This window comes from Abramis brama (assembly GCF_963993115.1).
Source record: "Abramis brama genome assembly, chromosome: 6".
Classification (NCBI taxonomy): domain Eukaryota; kingdom Metazoa; phylum Chordata; class Actinopteri; order Cypriniformes; family Leuciscidae; genus Abramis; species Abramis brama.
In genome coordinates this window covers 19,451,025-19,468,742 of record NC_139968.1, presented here as the reverse complement: position 1 = coordinate 19,468,742, position 17,718 = coordinate 19,451,025, and the positions used below count along the sequence as shown (strand labels likewise).

At 39.2% G+C, this 17,718-nt stretch overlaps 1 protein-coding gene across 3 annotated transcripts; it reads left to right on the top strand.

Annotated features, from left to right (window-relative positions):
- The first annotated feature begins 1,949 nt into the window (after positions 1-1,949).
- shc2 (SHC (Src homology 2 domain containing) transforming protein 2) lies at positions 1,950-17,362 on the top strand. Of its 3 annotated transcripts, none has more exons than XM_084117575.1 (14): positions 1,950-2,172; positions 5,649-5,879; positions 9,219-9,289; positions 11,400-11,460; positions 11,564-11,683; positions 12,268-12,321; positions 12,439-12,490; positions 12,802-12,928; positions 13,768-13,945; positions 14,415-14,505; positions 14,672-14,839; positions 14,938-15,227; positions 15,564-15,717; positions 15,800-17,362. In XM_084117575.1, exons 1-13 carry the CDS (start codon positions 2,065-2,067, stop codon positions 15,690-15,692), a joined length of 1,680 nt encoding a protein of 559 aa, XP_083973701.1. In that variant the 5' UTR covers positions 1,950-2,064; the 3' UTR covers positions 15,693-15,717; positions 15,800-17,362. The 3 variants fall into 3 exon arrangements, with proteins under 3 accessions (XP_083973701.1, XP_083973703.1, XP_083973702.1); XM_084117577.1 differs by lacking the exon at positions 1,950-2,172 and adding an exon at positions 3,728-3,918; XM_084117576.1 differs by lacking the exon at positions 1,950-2,172 and having other exon boundaries at positions 5,009-5,879.
- The last annotated feature ends 356 nt before the right edge of the window (positions 17,363-17,718 follow it).

The window sequence follows — 17,718 nt, the reverse complement described above, 5'->3', positions numbered from 1 at the left end:
AGTCACTCGCCGTTTAGGCTCCGCCCCCTCCGCGCGCGCCTGCGTTTGATTGACAGGTGTTCACGCGTGAAGATCTGTTGGTCTGGTCTGGTAAAGTGTGCAAATGCGAAACACTCAAATTAGCCTATTTATTTAGTCAGTGCCCGATTTATTCTTCTTTTGTTTTGTCTGAACGCATCTCTTGAGATCTTCTATACAAAAAAGTGTTTTGTAGGACTTTTTTTTCTTTCTTTTTTTTATTCGCGTTAGTCGTTTTAGGCGTGTGAAAGAAAGTAAGTGTGATAACGTTACATACAGAAGTGTGAAACCAAATGATGGCGTGTATGCTGTTTATGTAGACTACACAGTAATTTACTTTGATGGCCTTATATGATAGCCTATGATATGACATGACAGTGAATGCGTTAACCTTCTCTTTACTCCAAAAGGTCTTTGACAGCACTTTTGACATTTATCCTGTCAGATGATCAAACGATAGCAAATGATAGTCTCCTCCTAAAGTTCACTATTATCCTGTGTGTTTTACATACAATTATTACACATCATTTTTCAAATATATTGTAAACCAATGTATTTTAAATTTACATTTCAATACAATTTTCTACAGAAAGTAATTTCGCCCGTCCCTCAAAAAATCGTATGTTTACAATGGAGGTCAATGGAGAAATAAACTACAATACACACTGTTTTTCGAGTACAGCCACAAGACTGTTTGAGCTGTTTTAACTTGCACTGACATTTCTTAAAATATATCAGAGCCATTGTTTTGTCTCAAGATGCACAAGTAATGTTGCAAGCTAATGTCCAAATTGAACTAAGGCCTAATCCTGGCTTAATCTAAGTGAAACCAACTGTGAAACCAGGCCTATATCTGTTAAAATCAGACAAGTGTGATAACTTGGTGTAACTAACTCCTGTCATGACCATTTAAAGCTACCAAATACGATACACGTGGAACGATGCTAGAAAGATATGAAGTGATCCTCAAAATACAGTTTACAAAGAGCAAAACACCCACAGGAATTACATTGGTAACACATAAATAAAAGTCCATCCACTTAGAAAAGCTTAAAAGTATAATTTAAGCAACTTCTGTATAAAAGACTAAACTTCTGTACATTTTTTCCACCAAGCAGTTAATTCACAAAATCAAAGAAGTTCTTAAGAATGTATCAAGCTTTGTTCTTAGATAATGGTTCTCTTTTTGAACATTTGGACACATTTTAGATTGAGTTGTTTGAGGTGGCAGAGGTTTGCTCCATTTTTTCTTCTTTAGTTTTTTGTCGTCTCTTTTTTTTCAGATGCTTTAACATTTAATGTCAGGGCTGCTGATTTGACCACAGTGTTCCTGTGACCTTTTTAACAAGCGCATATCGTTTCAGTACACAATGAAGTACAAGAAGGCATCAGAAAGTCTCTTTATTGTTTGTCTTTCACTCCTCAGTGTGTCAGTGATCAGTTTAAATGACAAATGATTTGCTCTTTGTGTGGTGCAGTAATATGCATAGTGTATTTTTGATGCCATGTTGTGCAGAACACACTTTTTTTAATTGTATCCCTTTTTATGCTGTGCTCTATTGTTGTTTTAGAAAACGACTCAAGCTTGCTAGAACTTTTAACTAAAGGTTAACCTCAGTGACTCTTTTGTTAATGAATTACACGGCTTCCGTTTCACCGTTAACGCGTATAACTTTTGCTCAAGCTATGAATTTGAATGAGGAATGCTTTTGTGCATATATTACCGATACAATATTTAGCACAGTTTGCTTGTTAGAATTTAATGCTTTTTATACTCAGACACACTGAGGTGCCACTTTTCGACAACTCTTAGCAGCATCTACCATTAGTACAACATGTTGTTTAAGCATTTTTCAACTTAACAAATATTGACACTTGTGTTAAAGTGCATAAGACCAGAACATAAGTAACGTGGTTGGGCATGTCATTGCAGGAGGTGTGTTTATGTGATGCTGTGCGTTCCTAAACCAGGACACATGATTCTAGCCTGTGGTTTGAGTGGTTTCTCTCACCCTTTGGGCACAAACTTCACATCAGTACACTTTTATGTGCTGTTACCCTTCCTCTACATTCAAACACGTAAGTTCGCATGTGTTTTTGGTGCTTGTGTGGAGCCGGTGTTGCAACCTGCAGCAGACAGCAGCACCAGATTTGGTGAGTAACTGTATGATTCTTTCATGTGTATATTTAATCTTTCTCTACACGAATATATTTAGTAATAGCATTTTGTGATACATTGCTACATGTGCTTTAAGAGGATGTGGTAAATGCCTGCCATGTGGAAGATGCATTTTCATTTGGTGGTATTTTTTTAAGAAAGCAAATATTAAAATGGCACATTCACCCACGTTAACCACAATTTGATGTTTAATGTCTTGATAATACGTTTGAGCAGATGAGGTTAATGAAATCGCAGTGCATGTCACCTGCTGTCTGGCATTGATCTATTTATGTACATGTGACTTTTACACTATAGGAATATTTTTTATCAGATTTAAAAGTAGTACTTGATTTTCCACGTTGGCACAAAATAATGTAGTAAATATGTGTTTTTTCCCCCCACTACATTTATGAATATTCTTATGTCGTCACATACAGTGAAAACTGCTGTAATCAATGATTATCTTTGTCTCAATATTTGGGTAAAATGACCTTGTTTGTAAGTACAGCGGTCAAACATGTATTAGTGCTGGGTTTTTCAGGACCAGAGAGAATAAGTGGAAATCCCTAGTCTTGTGTTATATAAAAATTGAGTGGCCTAACCCATATTAATGTACAGTTGCTCTAACAAATTCACAAATCCCACTTTTTAAATGCATTTACTAAAAAAAAAATAATTCAGAAAGGCATTTATATAAAAAAAAGTTTTTAAATAAGAGATCAAATTAAAAAAGAAATAGTAAAAAATTATATATAAAATAATTTGTTGATTTCAACTCTGAATGCTTGAGGCGGCAACGCACAATATTAAGAACCATGTAAGCATGTAAACTTTTCAACAGGATGATATGTATAAATTACATTTTTATTTTCTCTGGTTGAATATGTAAATGTCCGTTATGTCAAAATTATTTGTATGATCCCACTTATTTAAAAAAAAAATGCATCTTGCAGTCTGAGATCACACAGTAGCCCTCAGTGCATTGTTGATTTTAGTGTGACAATTCACGATAATTTACTTAATTAAGGGAATGGTGACATGAGGGTAAATATGAAGAATGTGTCCGATTCCTCCAGAACTGAGCATTCATGGCTCCCTGAGGAGAAGCGAACATTGAATGAGTGAAGTAGTCTTGTTTTCTCATTTTCCCGCTTTTATGCACTCTTTTGTGGTTTTGCTTTTAACAAAGGTATTGATCCAGATGGTGACCCTGCATGTGCACTCTCACTAATTGCAAATGGTCCCGGTGACCCCATTCTTGAAGCTAAAATTACCCCAGTTAGGCGTAAATGGAAAAATAACAAAATCTCTGCACCTTTGAGAGGTTACCCAAGAGCTGTTGATTTAGGAAAATTAAAAAAAGAGCCATTTGTTAGTCATGAAGCAAGTGTGATGCACACCACAAAACTGAGGTTTCCACCAAAATAGTCTGCACACATAGGCAACGTTAACGGAACATAGAGTATTTTGAGTGCTTCCTGTTTATTTGGCCTTGTGGAGTCTTTGCGTTTACTTTTTGGCCAGTTGCGAAAAAAGTGACGTCAGTGCAGAGGGAAGAAACTGTTTGTCAAACAGGCACCACGTCTTGCGCAAGTCCTGTAAATGTGACAACTCAGATGTTTTCTTGACTTCGACAGCAAGAGAAGAGCAGAGAAAGTCTCAACAGTCGTTATATTATCCATACTGCAGCAATATGAAGAACACAGTTTGGATAGAGAAGCAAGTAATGCTGTTGTGAGGTATTCTATATTATTCTATATTAACTTGTGTAAAAGGTGCCTTGATGTCTTGAGTACTCGTATCTTCGTATCGAGTCGTATGTGTGCACTGTCTAACAAGCTACTTAGATATTATACTGTTGGCCTTGGTGTTTTGCTCTAATTGTTAATTTGCATTAATCATGGACGTTTATAAATCTTAACTGGTAAAGTCCCAAGCCTTTTACTAGTGACTATCCTGATCTGTGACATACTGTAAAAGACAGCAGATGAGTAAAAATATAAGTCCATTTTGTGTTTTTTAAGAGGTAGTTCAACTGAAAAAGATTATTATTTTTCGTATTCATTTACTAACCCTTATGTTTCTTCTCTAGAACATAAAATAAGATATTTTGAAAAGTGTTGGGGCCCAAACAACATTAGACCCCACTTACTTTCCCTGAAGAAAATCTTAACACGGAGACATTTTCATTTGTAGGTGAAAATTAGGTTCCGGTAAAACATCGACTATAATATAACAAATTATTATCAATAACTAGACATGGTGAAAAGTTTTTGCTGCCAGATGGTGTAGTTACAATATTCACCAGCAGGGGCTAACTGTCCTATGCTAACCTTGATCCCATGAAATTAACAGTGAAGTCAGTAACTTATGCGCTACTAGCATCACCAAACAAAACTGGAAAAACAACTGTTACTTCTCGGCCGAACTCACGGCAGTGTTGTCGAGTTGGGCTAGTTGTCGGGATGCTCAAAAAAAAGTGATGTTTTGATAGCGCCACGGTATTTACACCTTTCAGAGGGATAGGGGAAAGTATTGTAGCATTCCAAACGGCACACATCACCTTTAGCTAATGCTGCTGCAGGACTGAATGGCTTTGTATGTGTCAGTGTAGGATAAGTGCAAGATGCTGTAAGGAGGTGCTCAGGCAGATGTGCATTAGCTAATGTTGTCTAGGTTGGGCAGGGCTAATAGACAGACCATAACACTGACATCATCAAGAGAGTGGGGGCAAGCTGGGCTGAGAGAGAGAGAGAGAGAGAGAGGGAATGAAGAAGAGAGGGAGGGATTAAGCAAGCCACAGTAAGGGACAGAGCAACTGTCAGAAAGCAGAGAGAGAGAGAGAGAGAGAGAGAGAGAGGACGCAGGGCTAGCACAGAACCTTGTGGATTTCTCCTTTGCTTCCACTGCATCTTTCCTTTTCCCTTTCCCTTGCCATCCCCCCTTCCCCTCCCTCTTCCCCCCACTGTCCTCTCCGCTCTGGACCGCTCCTCCGGGCATGCTACTTAAGCCCAAGTATGGCCGCTTCCGGAACGACTCTGTGACCTCCTCCGACGACCTGATGCAGAGCCTAGCCATGAGCGGGAAGATGGTGGCCACGCCGGTGGCCTCCTCGTCCACGCCTGGCTTGGAGCTGCCGCCCCTGGAGACCGCTGCCCTTCCTCCGCCTTCGGCCCAGGTGTTGGCCGACTCACCCGGGCTGGACGGCGAGCAGGACGGGACCACCACCTTCTGCATGCTCATTCCCAAAATGCCCCAATGGAAGTTTTCCAACTCGTTGCTCAGCCGTAGCCCGTCCAATAGCAGCTCCGGCTCCAATTCCAGCAAGGAATCCAGCAGGGCGCCTCCAACCGATAGTTCCCCTGCTACGGCTTTCGGGGGGGCGACCGCCCCCAGTGGTCCTGTGGCAAGTCTTGCAGCTGTGTTCAACTCCTGTGACCCTGTTTGTGTGGGTCCCTGTTCCCTACAGGCCGCCAGGAGGCAGAGGGCAAGTCCAAGAGAGTCCAGTGCAGGGGCCGCCGAGGGGAGTCCAGGGGGATCTGGGAGCTTCAGAACCGGGATGAACCGGAGGAACAGGGTGGAGGGAATATGGCTGGGAGATAACTTTACCCAGAAGGGCAGCTTCATCAATAAGCCCTCGCAGGGGTGGTTGCACCCAGACAAAAAGATCAGCAGCACGGGAGCTTCGTACATTGTCAGGGTAAGTCCCCTGCTTATCATCTTGAAATCTCAATATGCTTTCCGCCTTATGTTATTTTGCAGGTCTGCAGCGTTGTCAATATGCTGCTATGTGGTGTTATCAATAATCATTCATTTACATTCATTGCACCATCTAATGCAGCTCTGAAGACGCGGAGAGAGATGTGACTCCCCTTGCAGCTTACAAACAACTGCAACATCTTGTCCTTTCAAAAGCTGAGTTCAGGCAAAACTGCTTATGATATGAGAACAATGGGGTTCTGTTCACTGCGGTGTATTGGTTATGTCAGGGTGCAATTGCCTGAGGAGAAAGGAGGAATATATAATTTAATCCAGATATATTGCTTTGTGTGGTACTGCGTCAGAGCAGGGGGCAGACGTGGATAAACAAACTGCAGATGTAAACAACTAAACTAGAACTGAAGGGAGGTGGAGGGTGGCTAATTGTTTATGACTCAAGATGAGTTGTTCGCAAAATTTATATTTGATCCCAGGATGGACATTTGAGCAATTCCCAAATTTCCATTTTGGGATCAATACAGGTTTATATGCATGTGTTTTCTCTTAGGAATAATAATGAAACTGCGATTAAAATGAGCATAGCATTAGCAAATTTAAGTTCTTTAAAACGTATTTGATGTATTGTTTACTTAGTTTGTAATGTTGAAGTAGGCAAATCCTGTTAGATAAAACATAGTAGGCGAAACAGTGTAGGCTAACCAATAACAGTTTGGTAGATGCTGTGGATATAAGCCAATATCTTCATCTCTGGGCTGCATCTTGGTCAATCAAGAGTTATAAATGTTGGCAGACTATTTGACGTCAATGACAGTGATCCGCTCTCAACCCAGTTTCTCACCCCTCCGCCCCTGCACTCATCCACCCCACCGTGTGTTGTAACCACACGGCCCTCTCTCCAACAACCCAGACTGGGCCTGCGCACGCTCCTTAATTGCATTACACAGGCACCATTCATTCGTTTATTCAATTACATTTAATCACAGTCATTTGTATCACATGTGTAGCAGAGGAAACAGGCATGGAGGGGGGCAGTTAGCCAAATAACACTGGCATGTTGGTATACCATAAATAAAGGGATTTTAGTTTGGCTAAAACTAAAACTACACAAAAGCATGTAATTTTTACAATTATAATCTGCATTTCTGTGGGTGAATAGGAAGTTGTTTTAAACTTAGACTAGTTTGTGTTATTCCAAGATGATTCCAAATTTCTAAGAACAAAAGACTACAAGGAATAGGCATTTAAAAGTAACGCACAGATTTTGTACGTTTTACCTCATATATACCTCACTGGTCATTTTCTCTAGTGCAAACATTTTCTGGGCAACCCCCCTCTGTTATAAATAATAGTGTGTGTATATATATCTTGTTTCCTTTTTTTCTGAAAGACCTCATTGTTGGGCATCATGCTGTGTGCTAAAGTACCGCTCTCCTTACAGCAAAATCTGCAGTTTGCTATCATCAAAACAGTAGTCTATAACTTGTTCCCATGAAATTAAATTAGGACAAGCTCAAAAAATGTCTACCTCCACTACTGACCCACCAGCTACAATGCATGTGACATCACTGAATGATGTTTTTCACTTGTTCTGCCACTATGAAGACATGTATGTGTATATTTATATATATAATTGCAGATTTTGCTGTAAGGAGTGCGTTAATTTATCACACCGCATGTTGGCCAACAATGAGGTCTTTGAGAGAAAGAGGAAGCAGTAAAAGAAAAGGAAGAAGATTCATTAAACTGATTGAACACTTCCCGCTGCTAACTAATGTAGTTAAGATGTCTGCAATTGCTTGCTTAGATATAAATGAGCTGGTGTCAAGACATGCTCTTAAAAAACAAACAAAAAAAAACTTAAAGGGACAGTACACCCAAAAATGACAAATCTAATTTTCTCAGCCTCCAACTCTGACTGTCTTTCATTTGTGGAATACAAAGAAATTTCGAATACATCTCCGTGTTGTCCAATGTTGTTTTGGACCCCATTGACTTTCATTATATTGGCAAATACTCTTCAAAATATCTTATTTTTGTGTTCCACAGAAGAAAGACAGTCATACAGGTTTAGAACGACATGAGGGTGAGTACATCTGAGAATGTTCAGTTTTGTGTGTACTCTCCCTTTAAGAGAAAAGGAGTGATTGCAGAAAACATGAATGCAATGTTAGAGGGACTGATTTATATTCATAGAGAACAGTTTTAAGGTCATAATCAGTTATTTGGGACTTCCCCAATGCACACTTGTACAGTATTTGTTGAAGAAGCAAACACAGAGGATGTTGATTTCAAGAGCAACATCAAAAACTATTGTCTTAAAGACATAGGCCTACTCCACCCAAAAATGAAAATTCTGTCATTATTTACATACCCCCATGTTGTCCAAACCTGCATGACTTTTTATGTTCTATGAAATATCATCTTTTGTGTTCTGCAGAAGTCATTCAGCATACAGAATGACATGAGGGTGAGTAAATGATGACAGACTTCTCCTAATTGGGGTAACTGTTCCTTTAAGCTGGAGATTTACTCCATCTTAAGTTTCTAACTGTCATATCTAGGGAAACCACTTTGACTCAACCATAGGCCACGTGACCTGTGCTTTGGGTCGAGGTAAGCATATGCCTCCGAAATCCTTTACCCAGCCTAAGACAACAAAAATTATCTAATTACTTTCTACAATCATCTGTAACCACAAACATTCAGACATATGTCGCACTGTCACTGTGGGGGTGGGGATCTTGCGATATGTTCCTGTGACCCTTTTGAACGCATTAGTGACTAACTGCCGAACAGATATTTCCCTACACCTTCATCAGAGCACTTTCCACGTCCCAGAAGGGCCAGACTGCAGTAATACCTCTTATCCAGTCCACCCCCACCGGTCATGATGTGGTTATTGCCGTCAATCTCCTCACACTTCGCTGTAATTACCTTACCCAGCACAGCTATTATGTCGTCTTTTTCAGAACCGCCGAGAACAAGCTGTCTTGCTGGAATTATACGTTTAGTATTTATCTGTGATTATGCGGCGTTATGCTAAACACGAATATGCACCCTGCTGCCATTATTGTGCAGTTAAACCATCCTTGTGTGTGTGTGTGTGTGTGTGTGCGAGAGAGAGAGAGCGAGAGAGAGAGAGAATTGTTGCTTTTGTTTTCAGCCTCTACATCATGGATGCTCTGGCTCTTGCCAACAAGAATTAGATACATATTTCCATGAAGCAATTATGACCTCTGGGAAATCAAAACTAATTAAGTATAATGAAAGTAATGTGTGTTATTTTGTGCTCTCATTTATTTTTTTATTTTTTTTGCAGTACATGGGCTGCATTGAGGTTCTAAAATCGATGAGATCTTTGGACTTCAGCACAAGGACACACGTCACCAGGTAAAGTGTTTTTTATTTGGATGTTACTGAACGTAGATCTTTTTTTTTAGCACAAACTTCTGTGCACAAATACCTCACCCTCCATGATTTTATTGTTTTGTTTTGCTTTTTTTTTTTTTTATGTGTATTATTTTTTATTTATTTACTTTTTTATTTATTTATCAAAAATACTTTCCATGTGTTGCTCTGTTATGTTTTGTTTTTGCTGAGCCAAAACAATTTCCTTGGTTGATGTAACTCAGGTTGTTTTTATTTTATTACTATTTATTATTGTTATTTTATTTTTATATTTGAGATTACGCCAACCATGTTTTGTGTAGTTTAGTTTAGTTTTTGTTATTGTATTATTTTATTTTGGAAATATCTCATGTTTCAAATCATAACCTCACTCTCCATGCTAAGTTTAGTGTAGATTAGTTTGATATATATATATATATATATATATGTGTGTGTGTGTGTGGGGGGGGGGGGGGGGGGGGGGGGGGTGTATACTGTATAGTATATTAGTGCTGTCAAATTGATTAATCACATCTAGCATAAAATTTTGTAAATGTATGTGTATATACAGTATATATATATATATATATATATTATGTTTTACCTTACCCTCCATGTTTTTAGCTTGTTTATTTATAAAAAAAAAATTCCCGCTGAAACAAGTTCCTTGATTTAACTCGTTTTTACGTAATTTATATTTGAGTGATATACTCACATGTAAGCAATATATTATCACTTTGCGGTTCACTTTTTGTGTGCCAAACCACGTTTGAACGTACGTAAGTGTGCACGCTTGCATTAGGTCTTAGGTGTATATTTGTTTATATGTGTGCAAGCATGTGCATTCTTGTTATGGGGGTGACGGGGCGGAGCTCCAGATTCCCGAGGGCAACAGTGGAGTCCCTCTCCCTGCCCTTGCTCATCGATCAGCAGAAACCCGAACCCCATGACCCACAGTGGACTAAAGTGCAGATAGCACAGGCGAGATGGAGACGGAGTGATATAGCCATGTATTATTAACGACTCCAACTAATGACTGTGGAGGCCTTCTGGGGCCCAAAATGATGCAGATTGCATGGGGTGGAGTTAGAGTTGATAAACAAGGATGAGTGGAGAAGAGTGATTGTTTTGAGTAGAGAGCGGCAGTCTGTTATGACATTATAATGGTTATAATGGGAATGCTTGGAACAGGCTGCATATTTAGCCGGAATCTATTTTGCAGAAGAAACCAACGGCTTGTAAATCAGCTGATTTGCGGTGCTCCCGGGAATGAGGGAGTGTGGGTGGGCTCTCTCATTTGTCATTGTCATGGAGTGAGGCCTAGAAGCAATTTCCATAAGAACAAAGAGGCAAAACACACACCGGCGCGTAATCTTGCAACACAAAACACACCAATGGAAATTGTCACAATCACACTTTGCAATGCTTATCCTATAACATTTATTGGAAAAATTCCCTGAAAAGTCCTTTGCTGGGACAGTTGGGACTTTTAAATAATTAATGGGCTATTTGATAGCATGCTGGTGTTTCGAAGTCACTCCGTCCGCTGTTGACCTCACAACCCATGATGCCCCTCTGCCAAACTCTTCACAGCTATTGAAATTGTTTCACAAATTACACTTTTTTTTGTTTTATTAGTCGTATTAAGGCACCCATCACTACTGCGAGTGTTGGTCTTTTCTCATTTGAGAACAATTTTACAATTTATGGTGTTTTGTTTTTGTGTGTTTTTTGTTTTTGTTTTATTTTTGTTGTTGTTTTGTCTGGTTTGGTTTGTTTTTGTTTTCTTGAGCCGAAACAATTTCTTTGATTGATTTGTTTTATTCATTTGTTGTATTTTATTTTGAGATTGTGCCCTCCATGATTTATTGTTTTGTTTTGCTCTGTTTATTTTATACACTGACAAAACACTTGCAATATTTCAATAAGCTTTATTCTTAGGCTCAGACACATTCCTTATTTATTTTCACACAGCGGTTGCACTGAAACAGAAGGGAAATGTTTTTTTGTGGGTTTTCCGGGTATGTGAGATTGTGAGATCTGGTAATACCTCTCTAATAGTGCTCTTTCTCTTTGTGTGTGTGTGTGTGTGTGTCTGTGTGTGTAAACACAGGGAGGCCATCAACAGGTTGTGTGAAGTTGTACCCGGAGGAAAAGCTGCCTGGAAGAAGAAAGTAAGAGCAAATTGCATTTTTGGACCTTTTTTATTATTATTATTAAACACAAATCTAAGAAAATTTAGTGATATCCAAATACTTGTTTTGCTGCCCATTTTAGACCATCAACAAAACCCTCCAGTCTATCATGGGAAAGAGTAACCTACGTTTCGCTGGAATGAGCATCGGCGTCAACATCTCCATTGATGGTTTGAGTCTACTCGTCCCCACCACGCGACAGGTCGGCCCTTTAGACAGAATAACCCCCTTAAATCATATCAGCCTCACCCTCAACTGATTTATCACAACATTATCATTCCTATACGGTGTTGAGGAGTTACAGTAACTCTACAAAACTAAATTTTTCAGTAGCACGACTGCAGCTTAACAACTGATCAAGCAGATGTAATAAGCAAACATTTCAAAACTGCCTTTTCTTACTTGTGTAACTTTGGAAATGTGAATCAGTTATTTTAGATGATACATGTAAATGAACAGATTCCGATTTGTTTCAAGTTCCTGTGCAGTACTGTAGTAAAATGATACTATTCTATGTTTTGAGTGAATTGCTTAAATTAGATTTAATTAAATTAAAATTAAATTGCTTAAAGTTTTCTGAGTTAATTCAGTTTACTGAGTTAATTCAACAAAACTTAAAAAAAAAATTGTTTGGATAGTTATTTATTTAAATATATATTGCCCCTTTAAGCTTTGTATACTTTCCCCTGACACTGTTTGTTTATTTATGTATTTTTTATTAATATTTATAAGGTCAGACAATTTGAATTGATGCAGACATCACACTTTTTTCATCTCTTTATGTAGGTGATTGCCCATCACCCCATGCAGTCCATATCTTTCGCCTCTGGTGGAGACTCTGTAAGACCTCTAAAATACATGTTTACTGTTCAAGGCCTCTTCTTAAAGCTCATATCATTTCTCTTTACATTTAAAACTGCAACTTGATTCTGACTCTGATTTCTTCGTGTGTTGCAGGATACACCTGATTACGTCGCCTATGTGGCCAAAGACCCTGTCAATCAAAGAGGTATTTTTATTATATTTTTACATATATATATATATATATATATATATATATATATATACAGTGCATATATATATATATGTGTGTGTGTGTTATTTTATTGTGTATGCATATTATGTTGTTATTATAGGTTTGGTCTTCAGTTGGCACATGTTGAGCTATGGTGCTTGTTTGGGAAAAATGGGTTTGATCCCAGCTCGCGTCATGTCCCCAATTCCATTTCCCATTGATTTTCCTTCACTTTTGTTTGTATGACTGATTATTTTGGCTAGATTTCTCACGTGCATAATGTTACCTTGTTCTCATCCCTCTAGCGTGTCACATCCTGGAGTGCTGTGAAGGTCTTGCCCAAAATGTGATCAGTACCATCGGTCAGGCCTTCGAACTGCAGTTCAAACAGTACCTACACAGCCCACCCAAAGCCATTCCCACCAAGGATAGGTGAGATTCACACAATTTCCCTTGAACCATAGGCGTTGTTTGTTTGGGCTTTTGGATGCATCAAAACATGAAAATGACAGTAGTTCCTCTATCGTTTTATCTGCAGTCAGTGTTAAACTTCAGATCTGAACAGTTTTCACAAGGTTGAAACAGGATACACACGGCTTGTGTTTCATTCAGCCATCCTGTTTTGATCGCAGAGCGTTATTTAAAGCTAAATTTATTTAAGGGGCTCTCAGAAACCACAAGCCTGCTCAGTGTCACATCAGTTATGGGTCAATTTGATTAATTATAAATCATTGTTGTTAAATGGTCTTTCTTGTCTTTAATATAAGTATACTTCCCTATATAGACAGGATCCTACTGAAACTGAAATGGAACTGATGTCACCGCACTACATATAGTAAACAGCTCTGTGTGCTGTTAGCATGTTGCTAAGCTAACACATGAAACTCTAAAGGTGCGATCACATTAGCACATTAGTCACTTCCGAATTCACGTGATCAACTTGAACCTTTCACCCACGCGCAAAATTCTCAATTGCGAGTGTTACTATTAAAAGGACTGGATTTTGCTTGTAAAAAACTCTCAGAACAACAAGAAATGTGACCATACCTTAATAAGCATAAAAACATAAAGCACAGACAAATATAAATTAAAATAGTCATTTGTAAGTAGATACTACTAAATAAGCATGTTTTTATTGGCACATTTCAGTACCAAATGGAAATATATTTATGATTTAAATATTTAGATTGAATTAAATATATAATTACCTTTTCACTGATTGCTAATATGTTAATGCGCAAACATGCTAAATAGCTTTATTTAATGTTCAGGACTATACGAACAGAAGAGTCGGCGTGGGGGGATGACGAGGAATCGTCTGAGCACGATTACTACAACAGCATCCCAGGGAAGGAGCCTCCCGTTGGGGGAGTGGTGGACTCTAGGCTCAGGCCTCCTGCGGGCCTACTGGGTCACGTCCACACACAACCACAGAGCAAAACCGCTCAGGTAAAACAATAGACTTTATTATAAATGGATGTGGAGTTTTATTGCTGCTTTGATTTGTGTTATGAACAGCATGAAGTGGTTTGTAGAGAGAATGAACTAGAATTGGCCTTTCACTTCCGTAAGTGTTATTAGCATAAAGCTAATTGCGTTAGGCAAACAAACGAATGAAAGCTGAAAGCCTTTATGCCATCTGCAAGAAATGAGCAATTCTTCAATTATCGATGATTATTTTTAAAACTACTTGACCTTTCGAAACCTTTGACCTCTTTAAACTTCCCTGTCAAATCAACCATCATAATTTGCTATAAGTACCTTCTGCAATAAAAAAAAAAAAAATATCTATTTTTTATACTTTGAGAAGAAACATAGTGTAAGATGTTTTATTAGAGGACACATATACATTATACAATGTATTATAATTTCTAATAATAGAAATGATAATTGTAGAATATAAAAATTATTCTTTCAGATGGGGTCACCAGCCAAAAGAGATGCTTGCAGCCTCCCTGCCGCCCAGTTGTGTTATGAAATGCACTGGGACACGGAGAACAGCAGCTCAAGTGAGACGCCTGGTGGTTAATCATCAGTATTGTTACTTTAGTGACGTTTTGTTGATTTTTGTTGCTTTTTAACATATTAAAGGTGCTGGAAGTAACATGGTCCGATATTTCAATTCTTTTTCCTTCTAATGGCGATGTTATTTAGTAACCAGATTATTTTCTGTAGGTTTGACTTCCGATGGTTACCTGCGAGCAGACGGTCATCCTCCCGGTAGTCGCGATTACGAGGAACACCTGTACGTTAACACCCAGAATCTGGACAACATGGAGGCTTCAATGGACGCCCAAAGAGGACGCAGACCCGAGAGCCCGAAGAAAGACATTTTTGATATGAGTGAGTCCACTGCAAATGACTGAAATTGATTAATCTCAAGAAGTAGAATGCATACAACTCACTTCATCCTACAAACTGTCCTTTTCTTGACCTCACAGGGCCGTTTGAGGACGCCCTGCGTCTACATGAAGCCAGTGGAGTTTGCGTACTGGAGGACAAGTGGCCGAGTCCCCCACGGCGCCGGGCCCCCGTCGCACCCACAGAGGACCAGCTCCGGCGGGAGATGTGGTACCACGGACGCATGAGCCGCAGGGACGCAGAGAATCTGCTGGCCCGAGACGGGGATTTCCTGGTGCGGGACAGTGCCACTAACCCAGGCCAATATGTCCTGACTGGGATGCAGTGTGGGCTTCCCAAACATCTGCTGCTGGTGGATCCAGAAGGAGTGGTGAGTGACGCTTCAAGCTCAGTCAAACCAATTATGAAAACACTTAAAGGGTTAGTTAACCCAAAAATGAAAATTAGCCCATGATTTACTCACCCTCAAGTCGTCCTAGGTGTATATGACTTTCTTCTTTCAGACGAATACAATCGGAGTTGTATTAAAAAATGTCCTGGCTCTTCCGAGCTTTATAATGGCATAACTCCGACTCCAACTGTATTCGTCTGAAAGAAGAATGTCATATACACCTAGGTTGACTTCAGCACGAGTAAATCATGGGCTAATTTTCATTTTTGGGTGAACTATCCCATGAACTTTGTTTTAATTGTCCGTTTCCATTAGGTTCGGACTAAAGACATGCTTTTTGAGAGCATCAGTCACCTGATCAACTACCACCTGACGAACAAGCTGCCAATCGTTGCGGCGGAGAGCGAGTTACACCTCCAGCAGGTGGTCTGCAGAAAGCACTGACCTCCATTTGAAGCCCATGTACATGGTGAGAGGTTTGCGGCATGTTCCTACAGACGATCAACGCTTTTTGGTTGCGAAATTCACAGATTTTGTATTGTTTTTTTCAGGGTTAAAGGCCATCCCCTGTGCCGCCAATCTAGAGGCCTCACACTTGCCTTAAACACAGACTGTGAGCTTCCACTGGGACTTGTGGGATATCCCTGTTCCTTAGGCACTGACCACAAACAGCTTTCAGCATGCCCTGTTAAATCGACCCCTTCTTCAACAGAGAAGACCCCAACTGAGAGTTTGGCGTTGGGAAATAAAGTGATTGTGAACATTGAGTTTCCCAGCAGACTGTTCTTGGCATCGCCTGACAGAAATGTGAACTTATAAGAAACACATGAGACAAACAGTCTTATTCCCTTCCTTTTCATCCGTACAAGCGTTTGTCGTCCTTTCTAAATGTATTCGGTAACTGTGACTCTAATGTTCTCTGATGGTCACCTCTGAAACTCTGGACATCAGTGTGTTGTTGTGCTTACCAACAGTTTGCTCTCAGGATGCAGTATTTAAGGACGTTGTGTAAAGCTCAGTCGCTCTAATGCAGTCGTATCAAATGCACATGTTTAAGTTATGTACTCAGGACCAAACGTTTGGGTCATGCTCATGTGATATTGCCTTTTTTAAACGATAGTGTTCCAGACATGAATTATACTTCACAATTACGCATATTCCATTTCTCTCTTGTGTTTAGTCACATCAACAAATGTCCACAATGCGCAGTTTCATTTAAAGATGCATTCAGTAGTTTCTTTTGTGAAGAGTCATCCGATTGGTGTACACTCACATGAGAAGACTTTACTCATAATAGTTTTCAAATATATATTAATTATGTATGGTGTGAAATGACGTGACTTGTGGTCACATTAGCAAAATTTTAGGCGGGAAAAAGGCCTATTGTTCATTATCAATAGCGTGCCGTTGTAACGAAGGCGAAAGATTTCCCTACGCAGATTTCACAACAGGTTGACATTGGTCATAGCTTCGCCACGTTGACGAACAGAAAAAGACTTGGTTTGAAAGTGATTCGTGTGAGCTGTGCTTCATCTTCACACATCCCTCTCACAAAATTCCAGATTGCATAGTTTCCTATAGAGATGACAGCATTTCGCCCGCTGAATTTCGTCGTACAAAGGTATGTGGCCGCACCCTAAAACGTGATGGCAGTCGTGATGATGAACTAAAAAAATAGACAATGAAACACACTTATTAACAGTGGAAACAATTTTTTGTTTAGCAGTTAAGGGAATTAATTATTATGTAAACCACTCAAAATCACTCTGTAGAAGACGAGACGATCATGCTTACCACGTTGATGGATGGCAGTGCAGCATCTCGCACCATGCATTGTGGCTTTGGTATTTAAATTACACAAAGAACAGCGATGCTAACGCTAGCTAAAGAACTACTGAATGCACCTCATGTAAATTCTTTTTTGTTTGTTTATCTGGACACACAAAAGTCATCCACAAGCTTTTTTTCATACATTCCTATTCCTATACATATTTTGTAATGTCAAAAAAACATATTTCAACCTAAAAGCTGCTTTCTGGAGAAATGTAGTCGACAACCTGCCTTTATAAACGTCCAAATATTCTTGTTATATAAAAAGTGTTTGGCTCACTACAGTGTATGTATTAAGAACCACATTTTCTTTCATATGTCTTCCCACATTATCTGAAAACATTCCAGTGCCTTAAAAGTATTTATTATTTCAAAAACATCTTACCACTTATTTATGGTTTATACTTTCTTTCTGCATCCCAGCTCTTGCATAGAATATGTCAGATGCAGACTTCGGAATAGCATTAGCACACTGCTATTTCAGCCATATACAAATGCAGCAGAAATAGAATTTAAGGTTGAGCTAGTTAGCATATTTCAGTTGGCACCTGCTGCTAGCCACACCATGTGGGTTAAAAATGCATTTTATCCACTGACAGCAATTTAAAAGCAGCTGTAAGCAACACATATAGGCCTAAAT